At 46.3% G+C, this 13,531-nt stretch overlaps 1 protein-coding gene across 1 annotated transcript in view; it reads left to right on the top strand.

Annotated features, from left to right (window-relative positions):
* Nucleotides 1–741: 741 nt before the first annotated feature.
* LOC121350067 (phospholysine phosphohistidine inorganic pyrophosphate phosphatase) overlaps nucleotides 742–13,531 on the top strand; it is a 71,781-nt gene continuing 58,991 nt past the window's right edge. Inside the window, exons 1-3 of the mRNA XM_041461082.1 lie at nucleotides 742–878; nucleotides 12,134–12,321; nucleotides 13,150–13,303. Of these exons, the coding sequence (XP_041317016.1) occupies nucleotides 751–878; nucleotides 12,134–12,321; nucleotides 13,150–13,303 (470 nt within the window). The 5' untranslated portion in view covers nucleotides 742–750. The remainder of the gene's footprint in view (nucleotides 879–12,133; nucleotides 12,322–13,149; nucleotides 13,304–13,531) is intronic.

Raw genomic sequence — 13,531 nt, 5'->3', positions numbered from 1 at the left:
AACCCTGACCTGTCCTGACGGCAAGTGATGGCTGTAACAAGCTGTGGATCAATATTCATAGCGGGTGTCCTGGACTGATAACACTATCCAAGACAATGTTCACTATCACTGCAGACAGCTGAGATATTGTGCCATTAGTAATGTTGTTTTAAATAACCTGATCCATTTCTGAGTCTATTTAATGAATTTCGCAGTTTAGATATTATCTTTAGGGAGAAGCCAGAGGCTATTCCAGAAGCCGTGATGCAAATCAATGCTGCCAAGGCTCCTCTGCTTTCCTTAAAACAAAATGGACTATAATTCCACCACAGCTCCTTATACATTCTGGGAGTCATGCCATGCTATTGATGGCATTAGCGACGAGAAGATATTTGGGAGAAAACAATACTATCCGTAAAGCTGGAACACAGCTGATAACATCTTATCTGCTATTGTAAAATTCTTTACACGAGACTCAGTGGGGTTTTTTTCCTTGGTTGTCATATGAACCACAGAATGGGCTCATGTAATGCTCCTTTCAATGGGGTTGAAGGGGGCGTTAAAAATCATCTAATTTCACTCCACTGCCATGGGTGGTGATGCCACCCGCTAGGACAGGTAGCTCCCCATCCAGCCTGGCCTTGACCGCTTGCAGAGCTGGTCCAGCGGCAGTTTCAGCGCGCTCCGCCCGGCTCCGGCGGCGCGGCGGGGCGGGCTCGGGGCGGAGCGGAGCCGGGACTGCATTTCCCGGCAGCTCCGAGCGGCACGGCCATGGCGGAGCGGGGCCGGGGCTGGGCGCGGGCCGTGCGGGGGCTGCTGCTCGATGTCAGCGGGGTCCTCTACGACAGCGGCGCCGACGGCGGCGTCCCCATCGCGGGCTCGGCCGAGGCCGTGCGCAGGTGGGTGGGGGGCGGCCGGGGACACCCGAGGAGAGCGGGGTGCCGGGGCTGCACCGCGGTCCCCGCCCGGGCGGTGCGAGTCGGGCCCCGCTGCGCTGTGTGAGTCCCGCACGGGAATCCGGAGGTTTCTGGGGGCGGCTCGGTGGTTTCGGGGGTTATTTTAGGGAAGGGAGCCCGCAGGGCTGATGGGGAGGAGAGCCTGGAGCGGTGCGGCGGGGACGCCCCGCGTGGTTCTGTGTGTGCTGGTGTCACTGCGCGTGTGGCAGGAGCTGGCAGCGGGTAGGGGATCTGGCACTGTCCCCTGGTAATCGTTTTTCAGATATTACCCACACTGGTGTCTGTAAATTGATTAACTCTGCTGTCAAATTAGCTGGAATTTGCAACTCTGCAACAGAGAATTTCTGTGCTGGGGTTAATGATTGCCCAGCTTGGAAGTGACTCAAAAGCAAAGTGTGGTCCTGGTGAGTTACTCCGAGTGCCCACAGGTAGGGAATCCCTTCGCCTTTAGCTGGGTGACGCTGCCCAGGTAACACGAGCTAAGTAACTTAAGTAACTTTAATTAATTGGGTTGACTTGCTAGTGTGCCCATATTGGCCCTGCTTGACCAGGGGAGCAGGATGGGGCCAGGGGAGAGCAGTGGCCCCAGGCACAGCTTTGTTTAAAGACAGGTATTGATTGTGTGGTTGTGAATTTCTGGAAGAGCCTTTTGGCTCTCTGTGATGTTTCATCACCCACTGTGGAAAATCCAGATCTGTTTCACCTGGCAAGTGCTGGATGGGGCTTGGAGCAACCTGGCATAGTGGAATGTGTCCTTGTCCGTTTCAGGAGATTGGAACTTCAGTGCTCCTTCCAGCACAAACCGTTCTGTGCTGCTGTATGTACCCCACTTGCAATGTTTTAAATGTCTAAATTCTGAACCCCCGTGAAACACTGACAGCTCTGTTTGGTGAGCACCTCTGCAGCTTCTGCCCTCTGGGGCCACTCAGCACAGACACAATTGGGACGAGTGCATTATTGAGCAGGAAAACATGCAGGAAGAAATACTGAATTCAATATAATTAATCATATGAGGTTAGTTAAATATTTGCCTAAATGTTGGTGGAACCACCATGGAAAGGCAGAACTGGAGAAGCTCCAAATGAAGTGATAATAACAGAACTGTTTGCTGCTTTCTTCCCCCCACCCCCCCAATATTATGTCTTTGTTCATATTTCCTGAAATACGTGTAGGATGCACAGAAGATGTTATCAGATGGCTCAGAGTTCCCAGTGCTGTCAGAGAGGAATATTTGAAGTAATTTTAAGCCTTATTGAGGTTCATGGCCAGTTTCTGGTGCTGACGTGGCCAGGAGAAGCTGCAGATACCAGGACAGCCAAGGAGACAGCAGCATTCCCAGGAAATTCAGTGGAACAAGGCAGAGGGAGAAGTTGCTTCTATTGAAATCCTGTGGCCTGTGGTTCTTTCAGGGGATTGTGCATGTGCAGAGCACAGCCTGGGACAGTCCAAATCACAGCCAAGGCCTCCAGCCACAGCCAAACCAAGCATAAATAACAACAACTGCATAAATACTGTCAGAGATCAAATCTTTCCTTTAGAAACCAGGACATGTTCAGTAATACCTGTGTTGTGGTTCACCAGATGCTTTTGACGTTGGTTTTTTGCTCCTGAATTGTAAACTTCATCTTTTGTTGGGTTGCAGGCTGTTATTTAATAACCTTTGTCACTGCATTTGATGAAACCTCCTGCATGGAGGCAGCTTAAACTGCAGTCTAACTTACAGTAATGTCAGAAATATGCTGATGAAACAACAGTAAAACTCTGGCCTTGGGCTAAATGTAGGAAATTGTTCTCTGGAAATCCTGGGAATGTCTAAGCCCTTTTTGCCTGTTAGTCACAGGAAGCCCTCAGCAGCTAATCTGACCTGTCTGCCTGCCTGGAAAGGCTGCAGGAGTCTCTGAGGAGGGTTTGGAGATGCAATCCAGGGAAAGGCTCTGGAATGCTGTGCAGGGAAAGCTGATCTCATTTGGGCAGGATTTGGTGAGCAGTGCAAAAGCAGTGTTCATAGCTGTGGGAACTGGGAACAGCAGAATGGGAAAGTGCCAGAAAGGGTAAAAAAACCCCACCAAACCACTTTGTTGGAAGGGTAAAAAAACCCCACCAAACCAAAAAAACCCCACCAAACCACTTTGTTCAGGTCATTCAATGTAAGTGGTGAAGAATAATCATTTTCCTTGGGTAAAGTCAAGTAGCCTTATTTATCTGCCTATTAGGTTAGTAATTGTTCTGGCTCACACCATTTAAACTCTTTATTGACTCATTATCCTATTGCCAGTTGCTCATTAATATTTGTGTCTGTGTCACAGTACAGCTGGGTGGTTTCAAGCAGATGGATCAAAGCTAAAAGGAGCTCTTTTTAATTAATTCCTTTTTTTAATCAATTAAAAAGCCATAATTGCAGATAGTGAGGAACCTTATAACTAATTCAAATTGCTGTGGTCCTCTGCTAAAGCAGCTGTCTAACATCTTTTACTGTGTATATATGTCCAACAGCAACCTTAAATCCCATTTTGATAACTGAGAGTACAGATAAGGACTCTTACAGCAGAACAGCTGACCTGTTCTTTTCAGACTGTCTTGCTACATCACCTCCCCATTACAGCAATTAACTTAGTGTAACAACATACAGTACATTCCAATAAAAATGATAAGTAAACATACTAATTTGTCATTGGTTTCATGTGACTGAAGCTGTCCTGACCTCCTAAAACTATATTTGCAGCATTATTTCTCTTGTTTTCAGCTGAATTCTGCTGTGCAGTTATTTGAGTTAGTGTTTGAGAGAGCAGCAGCCTAATTTCTGCCAGCAGAATTTGGCCTGGTTTGTATTTGTGGTGCCTGCTTCCCTCTTGTTTGTTTGTTTGTAACCAACAGTACAGTCAGATGGAGCAGAAACATGGCCAGAGAAGCTGATGGACACTGGAACACCCTGAGCAAGGTGACATTCAGTGCTGTAGAGACCCTCCTGAGGAAGGCATCAATAATTGGTACAACCTGTGGTGAAACACCGAGTGTAACAGCTTGGAATGCTTTGTTTATTGCTGATGTACTTGCAGCCTGATAAATCTCACCTGTGAAACACTGAAGGGTTCAGTGTGCCCTGAGAGGAGGTTGGTGGGTTGGAGGCTGAGGTGGTGAGCTGCAGGAGTATTTGTTGAGCAGAGCTTGTGGCCTGTGCTCAAGGGATAAGGTGAATCTGGATCCTTGCTACTCATCCAGACTCAGCCAGGCACCCATGTGCCAAAGGGTACTGGCACCCCTGGAGCCAGGAATGTCTCTAAATTCTCCAGGGACTGTTGTTGTTATCTTTAGGTGGGGATATTACAGCAGTGGATGGCTAAAAAAGCCAAAAGTGGCTCAATAAGATAATTTATCCCTTTAAAACTTTTAAGACATAATATTTCTTGATTGTTTAACTTACTGTGGCGTATCTTTGTTTTTGTTTTGAGAAAGTTACATAAACCTCACCCACCTCCTCCCAGCGTGTGCAGTTCCCTGGCAGATGCTTTGGAGCAGATCAGAAAGCCCATGGATGAGATCAGAAGGGCCATCGGTGACTTAAAGGCTTCTCCTGGAGCCAGCCCTAACAGAGCCTCAGTGCCGTGCTGTTATTGTCTTAATCGATTTACACAGCATTGACACGAGGTGAGCTAGCTGCTTTTTATCTTGCAAATAGCCAGGAGCTGGTCCCTTACAAGACAGAAGGTGGTTAAACACCCATAAAAGATGCTCAGCCTGTGCTCTGGCATTTGCATTTACAGCTTCGTGCTGATAGTGTGTCCATTAGCATATCCATATGAAAAGCACACAGTAGTTGGAGGTTTACAACATCCTGTTGTTGGGCTGGGATAGTGCATCTGTTAGCACAGCTTTCTGCAGAGCCCTTGAAAAGGGCAGCGGAAATCTGGGGAGCAGGGAGGCTGGGGAGCAGCTGGACACTCCTGTTAAAATAAAATACCTGGAGAGTCTCACAAGGAGAGGATTGTGAGGAGAACAAGCGGAACTGGGACTGTAAAACAATTCAGGGTGTGGGGGTTCAGAGGAATTGGGAGCTCACAAAGCCTTTTGGAAGTGTGTGTGCCACGAGGAGTAGGAAATCTTTGTTGTCACACAGATAACGTGGCTTAGCACAGGCTGGGCAGATGTTCAGAGTTCCAAGGCTTGCTGTGCCTTCGGGACATTTGATAGAAAAGGAGTTGTTCCTCCTAGAAAGAGCCCTTCAAATAAAGTATACAGACCCTTGTGTAAATATCAGTTAATTTGTTTTTGTACTTGACTCTCTTTGCACTTTCTGCCCAAAGAGACCCAGTGACCGAGGTGTCACTGCCTCCTGAAGCAGCAGACACACAAAAAATGAAGCATTCTGTATTGTCATGTGGCTGTTCCCTGGCAGAGCCAGAAGGGGACCCAGGAATTGACTCTCAGCTGCACTCCAGTCTGTAACATTAGCTGTGGTCTCAGTTTTCTGAGAGCAGTGAGTGTTCCTAACCCATATTTGCTTTCCTAATCGGCAGTGCCCCTTATTTCTTTATAAAGATTTGTGTCCCTGAAGCTGTGGATGCTCACCTGCTTTCTGCACAAATTGCATGAGTAGGTGCTTGTATTTTTGGAGTTCACACATCCTTAACACTCAGGGTCTCAGAAACAGGATTCCTTCTTTATGAACAGGTGCTCTTTGTGTACAAAGTGAGGATTCAACCCTGTCAAAGATAACTTGTTTTTGAATGAGTTTTTAATGGAGTAATTAGCAGCTTCATAGAATAATAGAATAGTTTGGGTTGGAGGCATCCTTAAACATCATGTACCCCCCTTTTTGCACAGAATAAAAGCTATTGGAGTATCACTCACTATGTTGTCCCTAAAAATATTTTACTTAATGCAAATAAATATATCCCAGACCTGCTCATGCTAACTGAATCCTCAAAAATCTGATTTTTCTTTCTTGGCAGCTCCCAAAGTGGAGATTTACCAGCTATTTAAGGTCTGCCAGAGTTTACTTATTGAACCACTTGCAGTGTGGTTAAAATCTTTTAGGTGTAATACATTAAGCTGATTTGGTAATCTGCAGTGCTAAATGCATCTTGTTACTGAACTTAATGGACCAGAGAGATTTTTCTTGTATTCTGCTTTGTGCTTCCTTTCTGCAGATTCCCTTCAGAAACACATGTTACTTTTATTAAATACTGAATTCTAGATTTCACTGTTGTGGCATATTGCTGCCTACAAATCAATTGTCTTCCCTGCTGTTCAGGAAGGTGGATTATGATTTATGGTGTTGGATAATTTGTGCAGTAATTCTGGTATGCAGCTGTATTCAATGGCCTTTGTAGAGAATTCAGGACTTTGTGTTTGTTTTAGTGTTAAAACTTCCAGGATTTCTTTCTACTTCTGAAAAATTCTAAATTATCAAAACACCTAAATAAAGGCATTGGTGGGTGTTTAAAGTTTGCTTTGAGCTACAATTTAGTGGGGTTTTTTCAGTTTTTACTGTCAAACACTGTCTCAAAGTGGTGTTTCCAGTGGTGTTTACTCTTATGATTGTACCCTTCCTTTTATCACCCTTGCCCACCCTTAAGTAACATTCTTGTGGCTCCTTCATGTGTGCCTATTAATCTGCTTTTATTCATGTGCAAAGGTAATGCCCTCCTATTTTTTAATCCCTTTTGGAGTCCTTCCTTTGGATTGCCTCCAAATTATCCCCTTCTATATTTAGAGAGAGGTGAGCCATATGGGGCTGGGGAGGAAATTGTGCTGGGGAGGTGGCAGCCGTAGAGATGAGTTTCAGGAATGCAGGAGGGACTGGGGCCAAAAAGTGCCATGTGTAAGGATTTGTCAGGGCTACGTGGAGCAGAAAGTTGGATCCCCAGAGAACCAGGGCTTTAATGAGCCTGGCTGTACTCAGAACCCATGACAGGACATCAGTGAAGGGAAACACCAGGAGGTCAGGGGGCAAAAGTGGCATCAGAGATGTGACAGCAAGATTGAAGCAGTTTGGATGTGCTGTGATGGCAGAAATCAGAGGAACGGAAAGTTTTGGGGACTGGGAGAGAGAAGGAAAATCCTGGAGTTTTATCCACAGTCTTCTGATTCCATTGCAGCCACCAGCTTAAAAAACACCAGGAAATTCAGTGTTTCCATGGAATTGGGAGAGGCTTGTGCCATGTAATGATGGGCAAAGGCACTTATGGCCTTCAGGCTTCTGAATAATGACTTTGCTGGCATGGCAGGAATACAGATTTGCAGAGAAAATACAGCACATTTTTGCCAAAAAGACACTTTTTAAGCAGAGCAAATGTGCTCTGCTCCCACCAGGCATTTCCACTGGCTGGAAATTTCTGGCTGGACCCCAGAAGGGGTTATTGCTCTGAGCCAGAAAACCTTTTTGGATCCTCAGGTGTGTGAGGTGCACCCAGGGAGGTTCTCCTGGGAAAAACCTGCAAGATCAGGAGAGGTTTTACCTGGAGCACCAGCACCCTGGCCCTTGCAGAGGGCACTAACAATAACCCTGCCCAGGTGGGAGGATGGTGTTGCTGCACAAGTCCTGCTTTTACTTTGTGGTTTGGTTGCAGGTGCTGTTGGTTCCCTGTGTTTGAGACAAGGAATCAGAGTGCTGAGAGGTTTACACTGAAGCACACTCATATTTGTCCACTGATGCAAAAGAGTCAAATAGCAAAAGTGCTCAGCGTGCTTTCTTTTACATTTTTAAAAAAAAACCCCAAAGCACTCTGAAAAACCAAAAGCAGGAATAAAAAGCCAATTCTGGAAATCTCATGTAGCGCATTTCCAAACCCCTTTGAAGTTAATGTTGGACAGTCTCCAAGCTCAGGTTTGTTGCCTGTTCTAGGATTTTGCTTTCTGCCCCACTGCCCATCTGCACAGGACCTCTGGCTGTGGGCTGGACTTTCCCCCTATTCCTGTCTTAGGAAAAACCTTCACTGCAAAAGACAGTGGGAAAAGATGGGAAATCTGAAGTTTAGCCTTACACCTTTTCCTTAGCTGCTCCAGCCATGTGCAGGATAATGTCACTTTAAGTTTGATGATTCCCAGTCTGGATTCCAGGGCCATTGCTTTTCCTACGGGTGTCACAACCTTTACATCATCTGAAAGAACAGATTTTGTGTTTTATGTGCCCAAAGGCTGCCCATAAAGGTTGGCAAGGGCAGTTGGCTAAGTCTGCACAAGGTCAGTGAGGATGTCCAATAATTGTCCTAACACTTTACCTGTTATGGAGCAATAATGAGAGTTTTTTTTTCATTATTTTCGGGTGAGTGAGCCTGGCAGATGCTGACAGCCAGCAGATGTGTAAAGTTCGAGGTGATTTGTAAGGGACCTGCTCATCTGACGCATGGTAATTGCACTGTGGGACATTGTCACTCAGCCCCGTGTCCTGCTCCAGCAGAACGAGGTAAAGGTCAGTTCAAAGAGCTGTGAGGCTCCAGGGGCAGCTCAGGCTGGAATTAAACCCCTCACATCCACTTCTCCCCTGGGCAGGTGCTCACAGCGTGCCCAGGGCTGGGTGGGTGCCCCAGGTGTAGATTTAGGGATCATTTGGGTGACCAAGTGGTTATTTGGATCTGGAGTGAGCTTAAATCCCTCCTCTGGTAAGGCTGGTGTGGTAGCTCAGTGCTCATCTGTCCACTTTTAATTTGGGGCTTGGAAATTTTTTTTGGTGACTTTTTCCTTCAGTGTCTGTGTGCTGTGGCAGCTCCCCGGCAGAGCGGGCACTGGCAGCAGAGTGACACAAGCTGGAGGGGACAGTGGCCTCTCCATCTGCTCCCTGCTGCCATCTCTGTTCTGCCAGCCCCTCCAAGAAGCACTCTGTCAAGTTTCTTTTGCCACTTTAGCTGAGTTTGGCATTTGTCACACCCCGAAAGGTCAGGAGCTGCTCTGCCTCGCTCTGGTGAAGCTCCCCTGTTCCTGCTCTCAGGCATTAGGAGTGGTGTGAGCAGTGATGATGGAAGTTGGTGGATTTGGTGGAAAAAGTGGATTTGTCTGATGCTGAGCCTGCTGAGGGCCCCAAACAGTGAAGGAGAGGCAGCCTTGGGATGCCCCCAGTACCTGGTCCTTGCTGGGTCCCTGCAGCATAGGCAGCAGTGCTGCCTGTCCTCGTGTCCTAATCAGGATCGATTTTCCTGGTGTTTGAGTGGGATCTTTATCACAGCCACGATGTGTGGAAGTCAGCTGAAGGCCTGATTGACTGGGTTTCCTGGGTGTGCCTGTGCTTTCTGTAATGGACCTGCTGATAAATCTGTAATACCCCGGAGATCTCGATAAAACGTGTGTCGTGTATTTCATCTCCTGCTGCCTCATTCTTCTGCTCTTGCAGGTGCCTAATCCGTTGCTCTTTATCTCATAAGACATCACATTACAAATATTCTTCTTTATTCTTCTCCTAACATCCCCACACTTGCCAGCAGTGGAAGTTGCAGTGCCTTGCCTTGCTTTGCTGGCAGTGTGAGCAGTGGGTCAGTTCAGAGGCTGGAGGTTTCCCTTGAAGCTTGGCAGCCCTGTAGACTCACTGAGCACAGCATCACACCTGTGAGACACAGACCTTCCAGCCACTTCTTTTAGTCTCTCCCCATTCAAAACCTGCCAGGCCAGGGAAACTGAATGAGAGTTTTGCTGTAAACATGGTTTCCCCCGTGCAGAGCTGTTGGTAAAAGCTCTCCCTAATTATTTGAGCTGTGAGTTAACAGTTGTTTGCTGGCCTGCAGGCTCTGCTCACCATCCCTGTGCTGAGCATCCAGGGATGGATTCATCCCAGCGTGTGTGATACTGAATGTAGAGGTGAGTGTGTCTGTTCTGTGCAGGATCTGGCAGAGTTTACAGGACTCTTTTCAGAGATGCCAATTGGGAAGGAAAAGGTGAGTTTTGATTGGAAAGGTATATTTGTAGAAATAAGTATAGACTTTTGTGGATTTTTGTTTCATTTAGTGTTCCAGGATATTTTTAAGAGTCCTATTCATGTGTCACCAGAGGACTCCCATCTTTTTGTCCAGCTTGGCCTAACTCTGTAGACCTGATCCTGGGCATTTCCTGAGCTCATTTGTTGGGGTGGTAATTGCTGGTGGCCACAAAGGCCTGAAGCAGTCTGGGATGTGTCCAGACTCCTCCTGCTTTGCTCAGTCCTTTCAGAAGAGTCACTCTGGTTTCCATCCAAAATGCTGAGAAAGAAGTGAAGTTTGTAGTACAGGAAAACTGAATATTTCACTGAGCTGACCTGTAGGGTGCTGGTTTGTCTGTGCAGGTCTGTCTTTGGTGTTATCCCTGGATTCATTATGTTGACCTTTAGGAAGAGAAAAAGCAGATTCTAATTCAACAATTGTCTGCTTCCAGGCAGTTGTGAATCATGGGATTTCTTTTCCCTAAGAGTGTGCAGGGAGGCTTTGCATTTAGAATATTTTTTTTTTTTACCCCGGCACACTCTATTGAAGTTTGTTGTGTATCCAAATTACACTGCTTTGCTTTTTAACTCCAGCTGAAACCGTGTCTCAAATAACAGATGTGGAATATTGTCATCCCACTGTCACACCAATTGTTCATTGTTCTGAGAAGGTCACATCATAATTCATTAACAATAATTATTCCCTGGGTACACCCTGCACTTCTTCACTCAATTGCTTCATTAACTTGAGAGTGAATCTCACATTCAGTGCTCCAATCAATGAAGATATATTTATAATGTACAAGTGGATGCTATTAGTTACAATATATTAACTGCCTAATTTAAAAGAGAAAAGCTATCTTTATGAAGGGCAATTAACCACTAAGTGTAATTGATAATTCACATATCTATGATTAGGAAAGACAAATAATAAGAAAGGAATGAATCACCAGCATTATTAAAGAAGACACTGGTGTGTAGTTTTGATGAGCAGAAGGGGCTCTCTGGGTCAGGACCAGATTTCCAAGAATCCTTTGATGGAAAGTTCATCATCAGATCTGTTGTCTGGAGGTGGCTTTGGTGTTTGCACCCACCAAGTGAGATCATCTTCCCTGCAAAATGGACCCAGCGTGTTTTGTTGTCTTGACAATCAGTGCAGGGACTTACTTAATAGAAAAGTCCTTTTTTGTTTAATACAAAGAAGGGTCATAATATTTTATAAGAATTTGTGAGCCTGGTTCCAGACTTATGTAAGTACCTGAATCTGCGTGTGCTCAGGTCCTCAAAGATAATTTTACACAAATTCACATGAAAACTGACAAAAAGTAGGCATTTTCATGTATTAGAGGAGCTGAGTGAAAGTCCCTTAGGCAAATGTTTGGTTTTTATTAATTGTGGTACATTTTCAGTGCTTCTGATTTTCTGTGGCCACTTTGAAGTACATTGGCTCTGCAAACAGCTGACAGCTCATCCTCGGGGAAGAGGCTTTTTGGGGACATCCACAGCAGGTCCCCAGCTTGGGAAACAAAGCTGCTCAGAGGCAGAGGGCTTGCAGGGGATTCACAGAATCACAGAATGGTTTGGGCTGGGGGGAACCTTAAAGACCCCTAAGACACCATCCCACCCCAGGGACACCTTCCACTATCCCAGGGTGGTCCAAGCCCAGCCCTGCCCAGCCTTGGACACTTCAGGAATGGGGCAACAACACAACTTTTGGAGAGTACCAATCCCCAGGAGCCGTGTTGTTGGCTCTGGATACTCATGGCCTTGTTTTCTTCCCCTGAGAAGCCAATTATCTGTAAACAATTATAAATGGATCAGTTAAAGTACCAGATTTTTTGGATGATCCACCAAGTAACAGCACAGGTGTTTTATGAGAGATTTAATGATAAATGTGACTGGATCCACCCCAGTGTTGATATAACATCATTGAACTAACTGGCAGCTGCAGTGCCCAGAGTCAGGATTTCAGGTGCATCTAGTCACAGCAAAGGAGCCTGCTCCAGGTTTGGAATATCATCTTCACCTTCTTAGCAGAATTCACAGAATGACCAGGTTGGAAGAGACCTTCAAGATTGAGTCCAGCCCAGCCCCAACACCTCAGCTGAGCTATGGCCCTGAGTGCCACATCCAGGCTTTGTTAAACACACCCAGGGATGGTGACTGCACCACCTCCCTGGGCAGCCATTCCAGAACTTTATCGCCCTTTCTGTGAAAAACTTTTTCCTAATATCCAACCTGCATTTCCCTTGAGACTGACACTCTGGTCTCAGTTCCTTCATCAGCTCACCCCTCTGCTGCCTTCCCTCCACAGGATCAAAGCCTCCGGGCTGAAGCTGCAGCTCTGCACCAACGAAACCCAGGCGACCCGGGAGAATTTCGTGCGGAAGCTGCGGGCCATGGGCTTCGACATCTCGGTGGCCCAAGTGACCGCGCCGGCGCCGGCCGCCTGCCGCCTCCTGAGGGAGCGAGGCCTGAGGCCTCACCTGCTGGTGCACGACGGTGGGACAGCCCTGGGGACACGGGGAGGGAGGGGGATGCTCTGCTTTCCTCTTCGTCTTGGCACGGATGAGTAGGTGTCTGAAGAGCGCTTGATTCAGGCCGAGATTTATTTATTTTTTCATGTGTTGTTGGGAGTGAAGGGAAGCGCGAATCTGGGGATTTGTCGCTTCCATTTGTCGCTTCCTACACCTCGCTGTCTGAAATGGTGAGGAGTTGGAGCCCTGGATGCTGAGTATTCCAGACTTTCTGTGCTGCCAGGCACTGACCCCCAAGAGAGCACTGCATTGACCTGAGGTCATGAAGAAGGCTTCCAAAATGGAATTACAGAACTGGGATTGTGGGTGTGGAGTTTGGATAGAAGTGTGTGATATCACAGGGTGGAAAACTTAGGGTTTAAGGGTTTAGAATATAGTAATATATATAAAGCAAGATGGAGGTTTAAGGTGGAGGCTGGTCCTTCTTCTCCACCTTCTTCTCCATGGATTTGGGTGGTTTTGTGTAATTGGATAAAAAAGTCCACATTGCGGGCATGGGTGGTTGGTTATTGGGTTAAAAGTAAAAGTAATTTAGGTGTCATTTCTTAATTGGACAGTTTATCCTTAAAAGACCTTGTATAAAGAGAGACAAACGTCTCCATTTTTAATTTGTTAGAGTGAAGTGCTGTAGAATTCAGTTTGTGAGGCTGTAACACAGACAAGAACTAATAAACACCTGAGTGCCAGCAAGAGATACTGTCTTGTGCATTTAATCCTGACCTTAGAAAAAAGAAGCAAAGAACCTACAGTGAGGGACTTGTGATTTTTTTTTGGTTTTTGCCTCCTTCTGTAGATCTTGTCCCTGAATTTGCTGAGATTGATAAGACAAACCCAAACTGTGTGGTTCTTGGAGATGCAGCAGAAAACTTCACCTACGCAAACCTCAACGAGGCTTTCCGACTTCTGATCGGGATGGAGAAGCCTGTTTTGATCTCCCTTGGAAAAGGGTGAGTTAAGCTCTGCTTTTTCCTCAAGTCTCTGCATTTTTTAATGATATCTTCAATGGAGGCCAGAAATCAGTGTGGGCACTCCACTCCCAGTACCAACTTTTCAGTTTTCAGTCTGTGTGCCTGGGCTGAGAGCCTCATCTGATCAATGAAGAGGACTTGAGGTGCTTCAAGGGAGCCTCAAACCCTCGTAGGAATCATGGAGAGTTTGGATTTTGATGTGTGTGA

The sequence above is a fragment of the Pyrgilauda ruficollis genome, unplaced genomic scaffold (assembly GCF_017590135.1).
Source record: "Pyrgilauda ruficollis isolate IOZ18807 unplaced genomic scaffold, ASM1759013v1 scaffold15, whole genome shotgun sequence".
Lineage (NCBI taxonomy): Eukaryota > Metazoa > Chordata > Aves > Passeriformes > Passeridae > Pyrgilauda > Pyrgilauda ruficollis.
This window is presented reverse-complemented; position numbering and strand designations above follow the sequence as displayed.